Raw genomic sequence first — 16336 nt, 5'->3', positions numbered from 1 at the left:
TCTTTTATATCATTTCATTTTGACATTTGGTTGATGATCAAAAGCAAGCTAAACCTAAATAAGTCATTATCACCCGTGGACTTATTCCCAGTGGTCCTATGTGTAAAAAACCTGCTTTGAACACACATCAATGGATTCAACATATATGCCACTGATAGAGGTGTGGAAGTTGATTTTGCACCTTTTAATGGCATCCCTTTTTTTTTTACTAATTAATTTTGAAATTGTGGTAGTGTTTGGGGTGGCAAATTTTATTCTACAGATCAAATAATCATGTGCTCTTCCCAGGCCATTCCTTGAGACGAGTGCGATCGCACACGCACTTGCCCGCACACTCGTAAAAAGATTTACGAGTGTTTATTATCGCACTTGTGAATTTTTTCTTTTTTTAAAAAAATATTATCGAGCGATGAAAAAGGCTATTACGCTGATTACATAACATGCATTTCTTCATGATTGATTTGTTTAAAAAGTATAGAGAACATGAAAGTCCCCTTAAAGGCCCCTTTCCTTTATGCTGACACTCTTATGCTCGGCTGGTGCATTACACTGAGACTCGAACGAAAGACGGAAGACCATTTGCAATAAACAAAAAATAGTTACGTGTGAATCACACTTGCAAATATTCACATCGCACTTGTAAATTTTGCTTACAAGTGCAATTTTTCGCACACCATAGCACTCGTAATTTTTTTAGCGGGTGCTTTTTGTAGCTCTGGCTTAGTTTTATTCAAGAAATGGCCTGTCTTCCTTGCCACTGACTTTCAGTTTTGTAGGTGGAAAACACACCCTAAGATTTTCATTAAATGATTTCTGTTAGCAATATTTTCAAATACAAACAATTTAAGACATTATTTAACTCAATTTCAAGTGCAAGGTTCCCCCATGCATGGTTCTTATGGCAAATCTTTTAGTTACAATGTTCTCTTGTCAATGACCAAAAACATGGAAACAAGGCTAGCTATAACTTTTAAATGTATATAACGTAGCAAGGTTCTCTGTCAAATTTTCTTCCTATAAAGTCTTTACAATGATTAAATAACATGGAAACGAGGCTATAGCTGTATTAGGGTTTCACTACACTACACCACATAAAGTCCTGTAGGAAGCGCACCATAAAATATTGCCCATCTTAATACGAAGTGCCACAAACAGTGAAGTGGCAAACTTGAGACATCTGTTCTGCAAATTATTGTGCAAAATTTAAATATGGTGAAGCTAGGCGTTAAAAACAATATATCTAAACAGTGCTCTGTATACTTGTGACGTCTTAATGACTTTAATGAACAAAATCGGGGACGAGTAATTTTTCCTGACTATTGCTTACACTTTCAGATTTTTGCATAAAAAATTTTAGTTACACCATGGATATTTCTTTTCGTACACCCATGGATAAACTTAAGTTGTTTGTTTGCTTTTCTGAATTAAAAAGTGTTTCGCGATAAATCGATAAATACAGAAATCGGGAAAAGAAGAAGAAGCACACTTAACACAAGGCTCTTTATAAATTTTGTAAATATATGCTCGAACTCGCCGTAAATAACAGGTTTGATAATTGCGATAGAAAATCTATAAAGGTCTTTAGCTGCAATATTGTGAAAAAGTAGAATTTATTAGTTATGTAATAATAAATTTTGCCTTTTTTTTGTGGTAAACATAAGCGATCATCTACAAAATAAATTATTTAATCTAACTTAAAAAGTCCGAAATATTCCACCAAAAAGCTAATAATTGAAATACATATGCATAATGTCAGAATTATTCCACCAGTCCAACATATTCCACCTTGTCCGACATATTCCACCATATGTCCGATATATTCCACCACGTCCGACATATTCCACCAAAGTCCGACATATTCCACCAAAATAATAATAATAATAATAATAATAATAATAATAATAATAATAATAATAATAATAATAATAATAATAATAATAATAATAATAATAATAATAATAATAATAATAATAATAATAATAATAATAATAATAATAATAATAATAATAAAGAATAAAGAATTATTTAATTGTGTTAAAAGGAAAGTAAAAACTTTAAATTATTATTTAAAGTTATGTTTGCCAACTGCAACCTTGAAGTGTATAGGAGGCTATTTAATTTTCTGATATCATCTGGCAAACTATTCCAAAGCTTTGGAGATAAATATAAAAATGTTCTATTAAAACATCTTGCACCACTTCGATGAGAAACTAACATATTATTTGTAGATGATCTGGTGCTGTGACAATTAATGTTAGCTTATTGCTCAAATATGCAGGTGCAATCTCATGGACAGCTTTAAAGATGGAAATACTTGAGTTGAAATTAAATAGAGAGTTCAGATCATAAGCATCCCTACCCAAGAAAGTGTTTATGTTAGAAAATAATTTATTCACCTTTTTTAAAGATGAGTTATTAGCATTACACCATGTTGGTGAACAGTAATATAAATATGGCATGACAATCAAGAGCATTCACAAGTAATTGTTTTGTTTCATCGTTCAAGTATGAATTGATGCATCTTATTTTATTGAATTTATAATATGATTTACTAACAACACTTTTGATGTGTCTTTTCCAACTCAGGTTACTATCAAAGATAACCCCCAGGTACTTCACCTTCTTTCTTGAAGTTAATTCAATGCCATCGTATGATATAATGATGTCTGTGCATGCTTTAAGTTTTGTTTTATTTCCAAAAAAGATCACTTCAGTTTTATCAGTATTTATGGTGACTTTATTAATGTGGATCCATTGCTTGACATTATTTAACTCAATTTCAAGTGCAGATTTAAGTTCAATAGGAGAATTACAGCTTTGAATAATTATTGTGTCATCTGCATACAGACGGAAGTAAGAGTTGTGAATTGCAGATTCTAAATCATTAATATAAACAAGAAACAATAACAGTCCAAGGACTGATCCTTGAGGGACTCCATAGGACTCCTCTGGTATCACATCTGACATAGTGTTGTTCACCAAGGTGACTTGGTGTCTATTAGAAAGGTTAAGACTGCAACCAATCAAAAGAACCATCTCGAAAACCATAACAGTATAACGATTTTAAAAGAATTTTATGGTCTTTTTAAAATCTATCAAAACTGCACCAACATATTTGCCTTTACCTTACCCATTTCATTTAAAATATAATCTGACACATCAATTGCAGCAGTAGAAGTGGAATGGAGCTTTCGAAAACCAGATTGTTTGCAATTTAATAAATTATTCTCCAATAGAAACTCAACCATTTGCTCATGGACAATTTTTTCAAACACTTTCATGACATCAGGAAGGATAGAAATCTGTAGTTGTTTACATCACTGGGATCTCCAGATTTGAAAAGAGGAGATACTCTTTTATTTTTCCAACATGATGGAACATAACCAGTAGTTAATGATTTGTTAAACAATATGGTGAGAACAGGTGAAAAAACTTGGAGGCCAGCTTTCAACACTCTCACTCCTTCAATTTCAATATTCATTTTGTATTGTTGCAGAGATGGTAAAAGCATCTGGATATATTGGAGTTGAGCTTATTACAAGTCTTGCTAAGCAGATTATAAAGGATGGTGCTATTCCGAGTGAGTGGCAGTCAATGTAATAGTGAATTGTTTCAAGAACAAGGGTGATGCATTAGAAAGGGGTAACTATAGAGGTTTGAAGTTGGTTGATCAAGTAATGAAAGTTATTGAAAGAGTGATAAGTTACTTAAAGAAAGAATTGATATAGATAAGATGCAATTTGGTTTTGTTCCAGGGCGTGGCACTACAGATGCAATATTTTTACTCAGACAGCTTCAGGAAAAGTATTTAGGAAAGAGAAAGAATCTCTATTTTGCCTTTGTAGATTTAGAGAAAGCTTTTGATAGAGTGCCACGTAAAGTTATTTGGTGGGCTATGAGAAAATTAGGTGTGGATGAGTGGCTAGTTATGATGGTTCAATCTATGTACAGCAATGCTAGAAGTCGTGTCAGGATTAACGATTCACTTAGTGATGAATTTAGTGTAAATGTTGGTGTACATCAGGGTTCTGTACTTAGTCCTTTGTTGTTTATTCTAGTCTTAGAAGCGCTGTCGATGGAGTTCAGAACAGGTTGTCCATGGGAGTTATTGTATGCAGATGATTTGGTTCTCATAGCAGAGTCAATGGAAGAATTAGTTGAAAAGTTTGAGAAGTGGAAGAAAGGACTAGAAGAGAAAGGGCTGAAGGTAAACACAGCAAAGTCTAAAGTCATGATAAGTAGCATTGCAGCCAAGTGTGACCTTGTAGTTGGAAAGTGGCCTTGTGGAGTTTGCAGAAAAGGGGTTGGTAGTATATAACTCAATTTTTTGTCAGACTTGCAAGCATTGGGTACATAAGAAGTGCAGTAGTATTAGTGGAAGGTTAAGAGCTGGCATACAGTTTGTATGCAAGCGTTGCAAAGGTGAGATTATAGAGAATAAAGTATTGCCAGCTTTAATGTATACAACAGTGGCTCGTTAGAGATAGTGAAGAACTTCTGTTACTTAGGTGATATGTTGGGCAGTGAAGGGGGTGTTGGAAGAAGTGTTACTTGCAGGATAGGTTCTGCTTGGAAAAAGTTTAGAGAGTTACTTCCTTTATTGACTAGCAGAGTCCTGTCAATTGAGGTAAAAGGTAGGTTGTATGAGGCCTGTGTAAGAAGTGTTATGTTGTACGGTAGTGAGACAGGGCAGTGAAGCAGGAAGATCTTGACCGTTTAGAAAGGAATGATATGAGAATGGTTAGGTGGATGTGTAATGCCAGTCTGAGAGACAGAAAGAGTTCAGCTGAGCTAAGAAGCAGGCTAAGTCTCCATAGAATTAAAGATGTTATCCAGATAAGAAGATTGAATTGGCTGGGGCACTTGGAAAGAATGGAGGAGGATAATTGGGTAAGAAAGTGTAGAGACTTGATAGTTCTTGGGGCAAAGCCTAGAGGCAGACCGAGAAAGACTTGGCAGGAGGTTAAGGACAGACTTGATAGAGAGGAAGTTGAGTTTAGATCTAACACAGTCTAGATCAGATTGGAAGAGGGTCATTAATATACCCTGTCCAACCCATGCTAGCATGAAAAACGGACGTTAAGCCGAGAATGATGATGATGATTTCAATATTCAATCTTATCTGTAGCTACCAGTGTCCTTATTGTTTTCAGACCAGTTAATTGGTTAAGCAAGCTCAGGACCTTTGTGTTGCAGTAAAATTGAATATGTAATGTATATTTACCAATTATACGCTTTGAATATTAAAATCAGCTACCCCAACCACTACCCCAAACACTATTACACCAATTAATTACCTAATGGCCCATACTAAAAAAAAAATCTACAAATTTCTGTAACTAGCTCCTCCTGGTCCATCATCTTTGCAACACCTTAAAAGCTAATGTGAGGTTTATATACAATTACTATAGTATTCATATGAACTTTAACCAAACCTTTCTCAAAATAGCTAGCTAGCCTTTCAGTAGCTATATAGCTAGCTAGCTAGCTAGCCTTACAGTAGCTATGCAAGATAACTTGCTAACTTGCTATATAGTTTTAATATTACGAAAAAATCAGTTCATGTAGCAAAAAATCTCTACTTTCCATTCTTTTCTTATTGAGCATGCATATATTTACCTAGCAATAGCACTCAAAGTAAAAAAAAAGAATGTTCTTCTTGTTTTCAGTTTTGTTCTTTCGTTTCGTTCTGCTACTTTTCCACGCTATTTTACGGCGTCAGGGACGCGGAAAGACTTAATTGCAGTGAGAATGGCGTACTTTAAACAGGATGTAAAAGAAGGGCGGAAATAAAGGCGGGTTAACACAAAACGCAAGAGAAGAAGCAGCGCAATGGTTATTTTGAATTCTTTCCACTAAGTTCAGTTCCTACTGTGGTTTAAGTGTTAAGAGATTTAAGCCACAATGTGGCAGGTTTTCGTGTTTTAAAATTTTCGGCCTGATAGTTGACGAGTGTTGTGTTACAACAGAAAATGCTATAAGAAACGACTCCTTCAATTTCTATTGAATGCATATATGAAGTAGAGATTATTTACTTAGGACAATTCTTAAAATGAATGGAAAGTGGAGAGAAAGAAAAAAAGACAACTGCAAATTTGGCGCAAAGTCAGAAACATGATGTTCCAGAGAATCGTGATGTTTCTGAGAGTGGTGATGCTTCTTAAAATTGGTGATGCTCCTAAAAAGAATGACGTTACTGAGATGACGATCATTAGTGTCAGTCATCACTAATAAAGAAAAAGAAAGTGAGAGTTAGAGTGAAGATGATAACGCCCACTCTAGGTCACAGAGGATTTAAAAACAGTCTTCAGTCCTGACCTGCTGTACCGTGAAATTGGTGTCTAAAATTTTTCGTGTCTAAATCTTAATTACATCCAGTGAAATTTATCTTGTCAGTGGGCCATGTATTTTCCACAGATGAACAATAATCAAATCAACAGGCCGCAGAGATTATCTCCAGAAACCAGCTCACAATAATCAGATCTGTGTAATGCAGGTTATTCCAGCTAGAAGTTTCGTAGAAGTGAAATGCTAGAATTATATAGCTTTGAAAAATTTCGAGTTTACCCACAGTTAAGCTAACTAGCTACAGCTACATTATGATTAGATCCCCCCCCCCAAAAAAAAAAAAAAAACACAAAAAAAAACACAACAACAACAAAGAAATAACACACACACATAAACAGACACCATGACATGACTGCTAAAATGTAGCTATTATAGCTAAACATGAATTAAATGTCTTCTCTCTTTCTTAATATAGGTACAACACGTGCAATATTCTTTCTGTTATGGAATTTTATGTGAAACCCTGCTGGATACAAATTTATAAAGTGTAAGTGGGGTGCTAAAACAAAGAAAAGAAGCCTTGTTAAGATGACTCAAAACTTTAATGTGAACTAGAAGATGTATGGTTTTGTGAAGCTATGGTACCAAAAGTTACACATGGAAAAATTTAGCTAGCTATATAAAGCTATGGTAAGTTATTTATGATATAGCTATTTTTTGAACACATGTACACAGGTGACGACAACCCCCTCAAAGTTTAGTATTTTACAGAATTTATTAGTTATATAATTTAGTTTTAGTAAAGTTTAACCAGAATAGAACAAAGAATAATTTTATTATGCTAAGTTTCTAGCAGGTACCAGTTTCAATGAAGGTATTGTTTATTCCATATTATATATACATTCTTGTTGATATCTGCAAATTTCTATAGTCAACAAGATACAAACTTTCAAGTCACCTGTTTCAATGAATTATTTGTTTTCAGTGTTTCTGAGTCACTAGATTGTTTTTAAGGTTTCATTTGTTTAAGGTATCTATAACCTGTAATTCTTGTGAAGCAACCAATAGAAAATAAAATAAGAATATTTCACAATGACTAACCAACCAAATTTTATCTATCATGGATATGGCCTAATAAGGAGTTCAATTCTTCTTCATTACTTATAAGTTTTCACATGGTTTTATTAATATTCCACAGTTATACAGTTATATCATTGGTTCAGTTGTTGTGAGAAATCCATAAAATAAGTAGTTTATCTGAGTAATTTTCAAAATAATTTTATTATTTAATCTGTTCAATTCATTTCTGTCACCACATTTAAAATGGAAGTAAATAACGTACAGGAAACATGTTTAGCTGCTTCTGAAGATGTTGGTAAATCCAAATCTGAAGATAAAATACTTGGTTTTTGTAATTTTAATTTGAGTGTACACACATTTTTTTTATAAGAAACATACCCTTTTTGGGTTTAGCCTATATATTTTTTTAAAAATTTAAAGGGTATTTTCTGAAATTTTAAAAATTAGGAAATATGAAAAAATCGAGTCATCAATCTATTTTTTTTAAGCTTTTGGCCACCAACCTTTTTCAAAAAACAAGTTTATATATTACTTTACAGTAAAGACAAATAAATTAACCTAGTTTTAATAAAAAAAATAAATAAATTAAAAACAACTTGAGTTTCACTGCAATGTCTTTTATAAAAATTGTGTATCTGTTGTTCCATAAGGGATGACTCACAAATCGAAAAGTATGCAGATAGGAAAGGGTTAAATCCTTGACATTGATTAAGTATAATCTTATGGCATAATTTTCTGCCATCCCCATGAAAAAAATATTTTGAAATAATTTGTCTTTAAAGTGCTTTTTAGAAGTGTATGACCGAGTGTGCTTGTAATTTTAGTAATTGGCAATACTAAAATATAACTTTTTTGATTTTGATCTTTAGAGCAGGGAGGATAGGGATTAAGATCTAAACATTGAATTGACGTTTAGCATACAGTCAAATCAGTATAAGACAGGCACTCTGAGAACTTAAAAAAGGGGTTGTATTTATTTTTAGGCAGTTATCTTATAAAACACCTTTGTTAGATGGGCTTTTCCCTTTTAGTCTTAACAATGTAATCTGAAATTATGCAAGGGTTTGCATACAGCACTTCTCTCGATCTGTGTCTCCAGTGTCTTCTTAATCTTTTGCTGATATTATGATGATTGAAAATAAGTCTAAACTTAAAAAATAATGTTTTGAGGAAACAAGGCAAGAAACTTAAAATGTAAATGTAAAGGCTTCACTACACTTTCGTTTTACTAAATAAAAGTGGGAGATGTTTGAAATTGTGAACCCCACACATTGTAACTGACTGTTTATGTGTGTCTCTAGTGTCTAATTTATCGTAATATCTATTTTTTGACTGATCATCTGATATTATGATGTGCGAACTTAAAAAATAAAGTCAAATAATTATTTGCAGAATTGACACATTTGTTTAAAATATCAATAAAGTGGCTGATCATGTGGTAATATTATGATGATTCAAAAAAGATCAAAATTTGAGGAAACAAGGTCTAAGTCAAATAGTTATTTGCAGAATTGACACCTAAGTAGACAAAAATTATCTGCGAAAATACCAAAATTAAGAATGTCCTTTAATGTTAATACATTTAAGAAATATTCATGTGGCAACAATTTCTCTGACCAGGATTCGAACCTGGATTACCATTAAGGTGTCTTACCAACTAGACAATCAGAGTGAAAATTGTGCCTTAAAGTTTGAGTTCAAAATAAAAATGTTTTGAAAAAATAACTTACTTATCTGAGAAACATTTGTGATAGAAACTTTTTGTAATTTAGCAAAACCTTTTCTAGGTAGACTATAAAAAATAATCAGTCACAAAAAAACGTCTAGCCTAAACCTTCAAATCACTAAAAATTAACCAAATAGACTATTTTTTTCCTTTTTCATCATTAATAATATAGACCACTTTATTTGTTTAAATAGAAGGTTGTTGCATTGCTTATTTATAACCATTTGTTTCAAACATAACCTCTTTTTCGAAAAGAGCAATGGCACAAAAGTTTCTCAGATTTGAGAATTACTCCTAAAAAGGCTTCTTCCTTCTGCATGAGACCCCTTTTTGAATAAAACATTTTGAAAGTATTTCAATTTTTTTAGATCATTCAATCTTTCTTAAGCCATTAACCTTGGAGGTGTATCAACAGATTTTAAACGTCATTCTATTGGACTCTGATTTCTGTTCTGAATTGAGTGAGATTCCAATCTTTTACAAAAAATACAAGAGAAATTTTTTTATTAGCAATAATAAAAATATGAGAAAATTTCAACTCAAATTAAAAGATGGAGAACTAGAGCGCTTTCACACTGGTATACCAAAACTTCAAGTTTGCATATATAATCGCAAGACAAAAATAACTACATGGCGGGAACTGCGTGCCACAAGAGCATACTGAAAAAATATTAGAAAAATTACATCAAATAAAAATTGAAACAGAAAGAATGACATGCCATCCAAATTCAATCAATAAATTAACTAAAAAGTTTAATGATACATACTATTTCCGTGGAATAAATGACTAGCAAGAGTTTTTCTAAAGAACTGTCCTACATGTAAAGTATCTAATCCATTACCACAAACAGAGCTACCACCACCAATCCCAATTCGTACCTTTTGGCCCCACCAACGTTTGCAATTTGATTTAATTCTACTTGCAATAAATAAACGCAAATATTTAAGCAATAATATATGGGGGTTCAAACACATCCTAAAAGTAAAATGCACCTTTTCCAAGTATATATGGTTATTCCCAATAATATCAAAGGAAGCTGAACATATATATACATCATTACGATTTTTATGTGAGAAAGAAGGTTTTCCTGAAATCTTTCAAAGTGACAATGGAAAGGAATTTGTAGCTAAGATAATTACTGATTTTTTGAAAACTCATGATGTACAAAAAAAGCATGGTCGTCCATATCATCCTCTGAGTCAAGGTCAGGTTGAGAATGCCAACAAAGTTGTTAAGAGCCACTTGAATCGAATTCTACAACATATGACAAAAGATGAAAGTGCTAGGACTTGGCCTTTGCTTCTACCAGGTATCAGTAGCATCATGAACAACACATGGCATCAAACCATTGATGACATTCCTTTCCGTATCTATCACAACAGAGATCCTATTGCAATGCGACACCACATTATTCCAGATGATCTAATGTGGCTGAAAACACACACAGAAAATGTTAATGAAAATGATGGGAATTCCAGTTCAGATGATTCTGAAAGTGATGAAGAATGGCTTGAAGAAGGAAAAATATCAAGCAAGTCAAATGTTGGTATTACAGCAAATGAAATATACCAATCTTGTAGCTCTGCATCACTGTCATCAAGATTCTTTATTGAGAAGCAGAAAAAGTCTCAGCAAAATAATCTAGAAGCAGTCGCAGCTCCAATACAAAGCAGTGGAAGTAATGAGTGTCAAGAAAATGAATTTGATAAACTTAAATTCAACACTGCTTTGTTCACATTGGCATAAGAAAAGGAATATTATAACCTACAAGCTTTGGAAGCAACAGAGTATGGTATTCATCCAAAGGCGAAAACCAAAAAATGAAGAAAGGAAATTTTCACTTGGAGACAAAGTTTTAATAAAAAATCCTTTCTTTGAAGCACGGAAGCAAATGAAAGATATCACACAGGCAAGGAATGTAGTTGGAACAGTGTCAGGTGTATGTTCTGGGGGTATCTACAAAGTGCAACTCCCAAATGGCAAAGAAACATATGAAAAATCTGTCTTTCAAGGGCAAATGGTACAATACATGGAGAGAGATGATGAATGTAGTTATGATGCAAATGAAACACCTAAGAAAATTACATACAACACAATTATGGAGGCCATATCTACTTTTGGGGAATGCACAAGAGAGAACATATACCAGGATCAAAAATGGTATAGACGGCGAGATAGGCACCGTGGGCCGTTTCCTTTGTTTAGAAATTCGTAGTTGAAATATTGGCGACGGCCCGACGATACTGCACAGTTTTTGAAAATGGCGGCTAACAAGGATTTTCTCAGTGGGGAAGACCTTGATGATTGTTTTATTTAATTAAGGATGGATTTTTGGACGATGATGGTGATTTTAACGTGAATATAGATGCAGTTATATCTGAGGAATCATCTACCGTGGAAAATAGCGATAAATTTGTTTGTAATGAATGTGGAAAAGTGACAAAAACAGGCAGAGGTTTGACAAGACATAAAAACGCCAAACACGTCTAGCTAGCTCTCTTTCTAAAGAGGAGCAGCTATTGAAGAAGTTCCACCCTTTGAAATTACGTGTCATTCTGGTTGAATGTGTCACCATAATGAAGAAAGATATGTGTTTACCTGAGCAGACAAGGACTGAATTTTCAAACATCAACTTTTCTGTTGATGAGGCTGTGGAACTCTGGGAAAAAATCAAATTTGTCATTGAGAAATACAGTGGAAGTGCTGAGAAATTTTATTCAGAGTTTTATAGATTATTGGATCAAAATCTTCTGCCTAAAAAATTTGCTGATGTCACCATAACTAACACTTTGTTGATGGAAGTTGCTAACCATGTTCTGATTCATCTCTCTGGAACAGATGTATTCTCGTCGCTTGATTATTCGCCTGAAATGACAACCGAACTTCCAGAAAAAGAGTTAAAAAGTTTACAGTATCTCTCTGGTTATATTGTTCATAAATTGCACACAAAATTCTGCTTCGGTAAACAGCAATCGAATGTAAACAAACAGTATGCTCTTGTATTGAAATATTGTAAGATTGATGTAGATGACACACAAACTTTGGTTAACATCCGTGATAGAGGTGGTTTGTGGAGAGTCAATCAAAGGACACAAAATATTTTTGTCAAATGTGAAAAGTTATTTCGTGCAAAAACATCTGCTTTTAATACCAAATTATGTGCTAAAGAACTAGTTTCCTCCATGTTAACCGATAGTACTATACTGTCAAATTTCAAAATGATATGTGAGGGAATTGATCCAAAAGTGAAAAAAGAGATTTGCATCAACCTACTTGAACATTTACTAACTCTGTTTGTTAGAGTTCGCACTTTTTCATATGCTGAAGACGTACGTGAAAAGCACAAGGCTGCCAAGAAGAAAGGAAAGAAACGTTCATTAAGAACAGAACTGAAGCAAACTAGCATTGCAACTGACATGGGTCATTGAATTTTTCCAGTCCCGGACATGGACTATATTAACTGTCAAAAAGGCTATTTTTATAGCCACACATTTTAAAAACACATTATTTTGGATTTATGCCTACTACTTGCATACATTCATCGTTCGGTAAGTTGAATAATTTTCAGGTTGAACGAGAAAAATAAATTTTGCAAACTTATATTACATTCATGGCAGAAATTTTTGCAGTTTTAAAAATCTGCAAAATTTTTGCATTTTTGAGAGAAATTTATCAAAATATGTCAACAACAACAACAAAAATACCTAATACATACCTATATATCTAGGCGATAATACATTATACCATACATATTCTCCCGGTTCCACAGTAGGACTAGAAAATTTATAATGCAGTATTTTACCATTTTAATGTTTTCAAAACATTTGTGGCTATAAAAAAGCCGGTTTGACAGTTTTTGTTCATGCCCGGACAGAGTGTCAAGATGGTTCATTGTGTCTTTTTTCTTTTCAGCAATGGTGTATCATCAATCGTCTTGCCCACGTACATTTCCAGAAATCGGTCTCACTGAATACTGTGTTTTTATTGTGTTGTCATTGTAACCGACATCTCTGACTGTTAGATTATCACGTCTTCGACCAATAGCATGTTGTCAACCAAAGTAATTTTTAAGATCATCTTGGCAAAATCTTTCTGAAAGCACGTAGCTGTAAAAAAAAAATATAGAATTAATCATTATATGCTGTTGAACTCAGGCTGCCTATTTTGATAAAAATAAGTTCACAAAAACTTTCTCTCAATGTACGCAAAAAATATCCAATCTGTATTCACATACATACCTGATTCCGTGTTGTAGTAAAAACTTCACTACTTCAATGAATGAATACACTGTTATACGTAGACCTTCATATGTTTGCCATGAGATGAACATATTAGATTTGGCTTGATCCGAAAAATTACCAGGTCTGGTTTCGATATTTCATCAAATAAAAGTAAAACATATCTCTCAGGATCAGTAAAATACCAGTTTTTTGTGCTAACTCTTAAATTATAGCAGAATTGAAACCACGTGTTTGTCTAACGTAATTCTTATAATCTCGAAGTGTACGTAAACTTGGTAGAACTAAAATCCCAGAGCCAGTTTTCGCATCATATCGCAGGTCATTATAAACAGAAGATGACTTTGCGGCTAAGTTGAGACAATATTTTATTACCATCGGATGATAACGAACACTACTAGCACACGAGGAATTAACATAATTTTGTTGTTCCTCCCAAAACAATTTCATAAAATCAGGAACATCTTTTTTGTCAACACCAGGAAATAATGTTCTAAAGTCATTATTCAATTCATTACTAATTGGCTGACTTTCTTTTTCCAATGCACTTTTCATTCTGGCCAAATCTTGTTCCAACTGCTTACAATGCAATCGCTGTCCTTGAATATACAATTTCAAACGTTCATTGAGGTGTGTGTTATCGGAGCATTTAGTTTGGGCGGTTGGTTTGAAACAACAGATTTTCGGTTTTTGTCATAGGTTATATTCATATTGAATGACTCACAGTTACCACATGGATTGCTAAGATTTACCAAAATGCTACAATTGTTGGAACGATAATACTGATCCTGATGCAACCTTGATTTGAATAAGGATTTCTGATAATTGTTATAATCAAAATGTTTTGGGACAACATGTTTCGGAAAGTTTACTTCTTTGTCAGGATCTGGTGTTTCAATACCATGACATATGTTGCAACTATTCAGCTCAGCAATAAGGTTTGACAGGGTGACATTATGAAATGACCGGTCATTCGATAAATAAAATTGATGCTGTTCAGGTAACATCCTACCATAAACTCTTATAGAATATGATAGTGATGTAAATAAAAATTTCATACTTCGGTAATACATAACAATCAGAGGTACAAGTCACAGTAATAACATCTTCTTCACATTTGATATTCCAGCAACTAGCCAAAGATAATTTTTTTATCGATGTGTGAAGTCAAAAAAATCTTTATATACAGACATGGGTGGAGAATTAGGAGGAGATAACTGTTGTAAAACCATAAATTCTTCACGTTTCTGAATTGATGTTGGAGATCTGATGGATGATGTGAAGGTACTGCTAGAGCTCACACTTTTTTCAGGAAGGTTCAACGTTGGTAAAGCTCCTTCTTTTAATGCTTTTCGTGTTGGATCTAAACAGACAGGAGAATATAGCAAGTTGAGTACAGCAGCTCCAGCACAAATGTGCATTTTTGCATGCAAGTCTGTTGGCAGAAGGTTCTTCTGCCTGCACGGAAACCAAGGAACAGCATAAAAAAGAAAACAAAATAGTTCTACTTACACACATAATAGTCGTCTTCCGTGAAGTGTCTTTCACATATATACAATTTGCGACTTTGTATGCGATCTCTTAGTCTATCTCTCTGTACTTCGTAATAACATTGATGAGATCAGCGCCCCACTTCTTGTTTACTTCGTTGTTAGCCAGTGGAACTTTGAACAAACTAAGTTTATGTTTCCTGGACACAGAACAACCAAGAATTGTACAGTTTTCTCCCGGCATATTGAAAAAAACTTCAAAAACCAAGCGGAAAGTTCAAAACATAGGTAACACCCTTCTCGCTAGGCAGCGATTTTGAAGTACCGTGCAGGGTCGGAGATCTCGGCTCGAAAAATTAGCATATGAAAGAGTATGAACAATGAGCCATTGTTTGATGCCAGAAGTAGTAGGTGGGAGTCATTTCAGGCCCATTTACATCGCCTCTTAATTATCAACGAGAATCCCTATCAATTATTTTCGCTAAGCTAAACATAAATAATTGTCTCATAATGTAAAATATTGACCGTAAATATATCACGAGGAGCCCTCTAATACAAAGGGGTTGTTTGAATTCCGTCAGCTGCCACTATCCGTTTGTCGTAATAAGCACTCAGACCCAGTTTCTTTTGGGTATATGTTACTATCTGGTTATTGTTAAGTCTAAACCCTGTATTTTGAGCCATATCTTTATGACCGTCTAAAGCATTTTTATATCTATCCCATGACATGTCATTTTGTTTCTTTGAAATACTCTTACAACTAAATTTTGCCTTGCCCAGATCTTGCTTTTCACCGTAATAACATTTTTGATGTAAGAGCAATCATTCGCGTCCCCTTAAATTCATCTTTGAAGAGCCCTGGAGTTCGGTCATGATATTTCGAGGTTGACAGGAATTCTGCTTTCCCTCTATTAAAGTATTCATCTTGTAGTTCAGGTTTAATAATATGGTCCAAGTTTTCATTTGAAAGAGCCATGTACATAGAATCCGTATCCATTTGAATTAGTTCGAAATCCCGCCTATCTATATATTTATCGAGATAATCGTAGTAAAACTCCAGCATTCGAAGTTTAGCCAGTTGATATAAAGCTATACCACACTGATAAGGTCGATTTATGTTTACCTGACGTTTTCGTTCTTTTAATTCATATGTTTCATTGAGTACTTCTAAATCGTCAAAGAAAGGACTTCTAAAAGCCTTATCAACAGTATCTTCGGATTGTGTATAGCTAGTCTTGGTATGTTTTTCGAGATCTTCGATCATCTTTCCGTAGAACGAATTTCCTTTTAGTTTGTAAGTATCTCCTAGTTGCTTCAAGGCGGGGTTAGAATCTCCATCTCTTCGAGCGTTACTGACTTCGTCTGGAAACCATTTGAAAGGTCTTCCTGATACATATTTTAAAAGCTTGTGTACAGCGGTTATCTCTAAACCATGGTTTAGATACCACTTAACATGGGTGTGTATAACAAAATCTTTTCAGCCTTGCAAACTCCCAGTAATTTTTGGTACCTT

At 33.8% G+C, this 16336-nt stretch overlaps 2 protein-coding genes across 2 annotated transcripts in view; one reads left to right on the top strand and one right to left on the bottom strand.

Annotated features, from left to right (window-relative positions):
* The window catches only part of LOC130612935 (uncharacterized protein C05D11.1-like), a 33948-nt gene extending 28307 nt beyond the window's left edge, over positions 1 to 5641 (bottom strand). The window contains exon 1 of the mRNA XM_057434263.1: positions 5620 to 5641. The gene's annotated coding sequence lies outside the window, so the exon portion shown is untranslated. The remainder of the gene's footprint in view (positions 1 to 5619) is intronic.
* Positions 5642 to 11370: 5729 nt separating this feature from the next.
* Positions 11371 to 13581, top strand: LOC130612937 (uncharacterized). Its single transcript, XM_057434268.1, has 2 exons — positions 11371 to 12643; positions 13008 to 13581. Exon 1 carries the CDS (start codon positions 11672 to 11674, stop codon positions 12521 to 12523), a length of 852 nt encoding a protein of 283 aa, XP_057290251.1. The 5' UTR covers positions 11371 to 11671; the 3' UTR covers positions 12524 to 12643; positions 13008 to 13581.
* Positions 13582 to 16336: the final 2755 nt, after the last annotated feature.

This window comes from Hydractinia symbiolongicarpus, chromosome 10 (genome assembly GCF_029227915.1).
Source record: "Hydractinia symbiolongicarpus strain clone_291-10 chromosome 10, HSymV2.1, whole genome shotgun sequence".
NCBI classification, from domain to species: domain Eukaryota; kingdom Metazoa; phylum Cnidaria; class Hydrozoa; order Anthoathecata; family Hydractiniidae; genus Hydractinia; species Hydractinia symbiolongicarpus.
The sequence above is the reverse complement of the archived record's forward strand: the minus strand, read 5'-3'. Positions and strand labels throughout refer to the sequence as shown.